This window comes from Entamoeba dispar, genomic scaffold (genome assembly GCF_000209125.1).
Source record: "Entamoeba dispar SAW760 scf_1105229459209 genomic scaffold, whole genome shotgun sequence".
NCBI lineage: Eukaryota > Evosea > Mastigamoebida > Endamoebidae > Entamoeba > Entamoeba dispar.
The window spans coordinates 1-3,324 of NW_001853578.1; the positions used below are offsets into that span (position 1 = coordinate 1).

Sequence of the window (3,324 nt, forward strand, 5' to 3'; positions counted from 1 at the left end):
CCCCTGTTATTTCTTCTAAAAGTGTTTTATATGGTCAACTTCCTGATTATATTGTTTTTCATGAAATAGTAGAAACTGCTTATAAAACAATGGTTGATGTTACTCGTGTAAATTTTAAATGGCTTGAAGATGCTTCTCCTGATTTCATTACTTCTTTTGAAAAAAAATCTTTTAATTAATTCTTTTTTTTATTTTATCTTTCTCTCTACAATTAATAATTATCAACAATTTTTCATTATCTTTTTGATCTTCTTTTTTATATATTTCTTTTTTTATTTATGTTTTTTTTTATTCAAATTAATCCTATCTTCTATAATTTTATTTTATATCATTTATTGTATGTTCATAACTAATAAACAACATTTAATTAATTTATTAAGTCATTTTAAATTCATTTGTATTAAATAGTAGTTAAGATGAGTTTATATTTATTATTTTTTTCTTCATTATTTATTCTCTTTCTTTTTTATATTATTTGTTTCATTTTTATTCTATTTGTTTTTGAAAATATATCAAAAGAGGTAATAACAACTACAAATATATCTTGTTATGTCTGTTTATATATTTTCTTTATTTCTCTATTAAACATGGTATATTATTTTTTTATACATATTTGATAATTTATATTTTGTAATAAACATATTTTCTTGTATTATTATATATTATTTGTATATTCTATTATTCTAATTTCTTTATTTTATGTATTCTTTCTTCTTTTCTTCTTTTTCTATTGAATTCTTAAAATTGTTTGTGATTTCTTATTCTTCTTCTATTTTCTTTTGTTATTTTCTATCATTTCTTTTATTTATTTCTTTATCTTTTTTAAATATTTATGATGATCTCTTATTTTATTATATCATGTAGTTTTAATACTTTCGATTCTTTTATTAAATCATCATTATCACTTCTTTTTGTATTCTATTTATTTAAATTAAACTTTTATCATATCTCTTACTTAAATTAATTATTCATAATTACTTATCATTTATATTCTTTATGAATCAGTTATTTCTTTATAAAATCCATATCAAATTAAATATTTCATTATTCAGTATATTCCTTTTTCTTCTTTTATTTTTATTATATGATAATTTTCAATTTGTATATTCTTTTGCATTTCTCTTATATCTTTAATTCGTTCTTAATTCATTATTTCCTTTACACATATATCTTGTATATTGATATTTTTTTCTTATTATTATAATTATTTGATTTTTATAAACTCATAATTATTATCATTTTGATTAACTTGTTATACCTTACTCATTGAATATTATTGTCTCATTTCTTAATACACTAATAAGTTTTAATGTTATTTATTACTTATTCTCTTTTTATATCATTTCTCCTTTTATATATTATTTTTATCTTCTTCTCTTATTCATTTTACTACTTAACTTGAATTGTTTCACTCCTATATTTTCTATTTTTATTATTTTTATTCATTTGAATTTATATTTGTATTTATTGTTTATTACATTTATGATAATTTGTAATCGTATATTCAGAGTTTCTAATCCTCATTTTTATTTTATTATTTATTTACTTTTTCTATATTACTCTTTCTAAACATAATAATCGATTTTAATATCTTCTTGAATAATTATTCCTCAGTTTAATTCTTGTAACCTATCTTATTTTTACCCAATTTCTTTACACCCTCTAATTCTTATCTTTTAAATCTATCATCATATTAAATCAACTTTATTTTGAATATCTCATTTATATTTTAACTATTTTAAACAATAACCAAGAAATTTAAAATATATTAATTCCATCACACACAATGAAAATCATATTCTCTTAAATAAATAGTTCATTGGCTTGTGTATAATTTGAATTATTTCTAATATACTATAATGAAAAATATCATAATGACTTATTTATTAAATAATTTTATTTTTTATTACCATCTAGTATTTAAATTTCTATCAGCACTTTCTTCTTTATTTTCCATTTAATACTTTAAAGTAATGATTTTTTATCATTAAAAAAAGGAAAATGAAAAAATGAAAACTTATAATAACAAAACTTAAATGTTTAAATTTTTATGTCTATAACTTTCATTGTCACCAGTGATAATCATCTTGGATATTATGAAAAAAATTTAACACTGAAAGACGATTGTTATAAATTATTTGAACAGTACTTAAAAGAGGCAACAAAAGAAGAAGGAGCTATCTTGCTTCAGTGTGGTAATTTATTCAATGACTTAAGACCTAACAAGTCATGTGTTTCAAAGACAGCAAATCTAATAAAAAAGTATTGTATTGGAGATGCAGATATCCCTTATACAATAAAAGATGAAGCTGAATTGTCATATCCATTAAATATAACAGATCCATATATTAATGTAAAACATCCATTATTCACAATTCATGGAACAAATGATGAACCAAGTGGATATAAATTAATTGCAGGAAGTGAAATATTAGCGTCATGTGGATTAGTCAATTATCTTATTCCAAAGTCATTTGAAGAAGAAAAAGTGTTAAAACCGGTTATTGTAGTTAATGAGAATACCAAAATTGCTTTGTATGGATTGTCTGTTTTACATTCCAGTGATCTTGATGGGATTGTGGAAGACGAAACTTTTCATATAAAAAAACCAAATGGAAATGGTTGGGTTTGTATTCTTCTTCTTCACATTGGTAAAGGAGCTATAAACCAAACAACAAAGGATATTATAGAAAGACATTTTAATATTATTATTTTAGGTGGTCAACATTCATGTAATATTCCAACAGGAGAGTTTAAAGGTCCAGTCATTGTTCAACCAGGAAGTCCATTTTTCTTATCATTTGATGAATATGATGAGATTGATAAAGGATTTGCTAAGATAGTTGTTGAAAATCAAAAGATTTATATTGAAAAGAAAGAGTACAAACCGATTCACCGAATGATTAAGAAAGAAGTTTATGTCCCAGCAAAATTAAGAGAGTGGGTCAATTCTAAAGAGATTGAAGACTTTATTCAACAAGAAATGAAAAAATGTATTAAGGATGCTGCTATTAAAGAGAATGAACAAATTCTCTTAAAGCTAATAGTAAGGGATTGTAATCAAGACTGTTATCCTGACACAAAAAAAATAAGTTCATTATTAGAAGAAGATGTTGTTAATTTTACTGATTGTATTAAAGTTAAGAAATGGTACCGTCAAGAAGTTGAAATAAAAGAATTTACAATAGAAGACCTTGTTAATGAAGAACTTGATAAATATGGAGATCCAGAAAAAATTATTCGAAGAAAAGAAGTTTCTGATTGTTTAGAACGTCTTAAAACGTCTTCATCATCAAGTAATATTGAATATACTACTGATACTTG

General features: G+C 22.1%; 1 protein-coding gene across 1 annotated transcript in view, besides 10 other annotated features; it reads left to right on the forward strand.

The window, feature by feature from the left end:
- Window positions 1-175: 175 nt before the first annotated feature.
- Window positions 176-337: a microsatellite.
- Window positions 228-344: a microsatellite.
- A 77-nt stretch (window positions 345-421) lies between these two features.
- Window positions 422-503: a microsatellite.
- A 93-nt stretch (window positions 504-596) lies between these two features.
- Window positions 597-703: a microsatellite.
- Window positions 646-824: a microsatellite.
- A 230-nt stretch (window positions 825-1,054) lies between these two features.
- Window positions 1,055-1,219: a microsatellite.
- Window positions 1,177-1,256: a microsatellite.
- A 56-nt stretch (window positions 1,257-1,312) lies between these two features.
- Window positions 1,313-1,484: a microsatellite.
- Window positions 1,421-1,544: a microsatellite.
- Window positions 1,545-1,829: 285 nt separating this feature from the next.
- Window positions 1,830-1,909: a sequence feature (AT_rich).
- A 141-nt stretch (window positions 1,910-2,050) lies between these two features.
- Window positions 2,051-3,324, forward strand: part of EDI_235410 (meiotic recombination repair protein, putative) — a gene marked incomplete at both ends in the record, with an annotated part of 2,540 nt that continues 1,266 nt past the window's right edge. Inside the window, one exon of the mRNA XM_001735478.1 lies at window positions 2,051-3,263. Coding sequence (XP_001735530.1) covers window positions 2,051-3,263 — 1,213 coding nt within the window. The remainder of the gene's footprint in view (window positions 3,264-3,324) is intronic.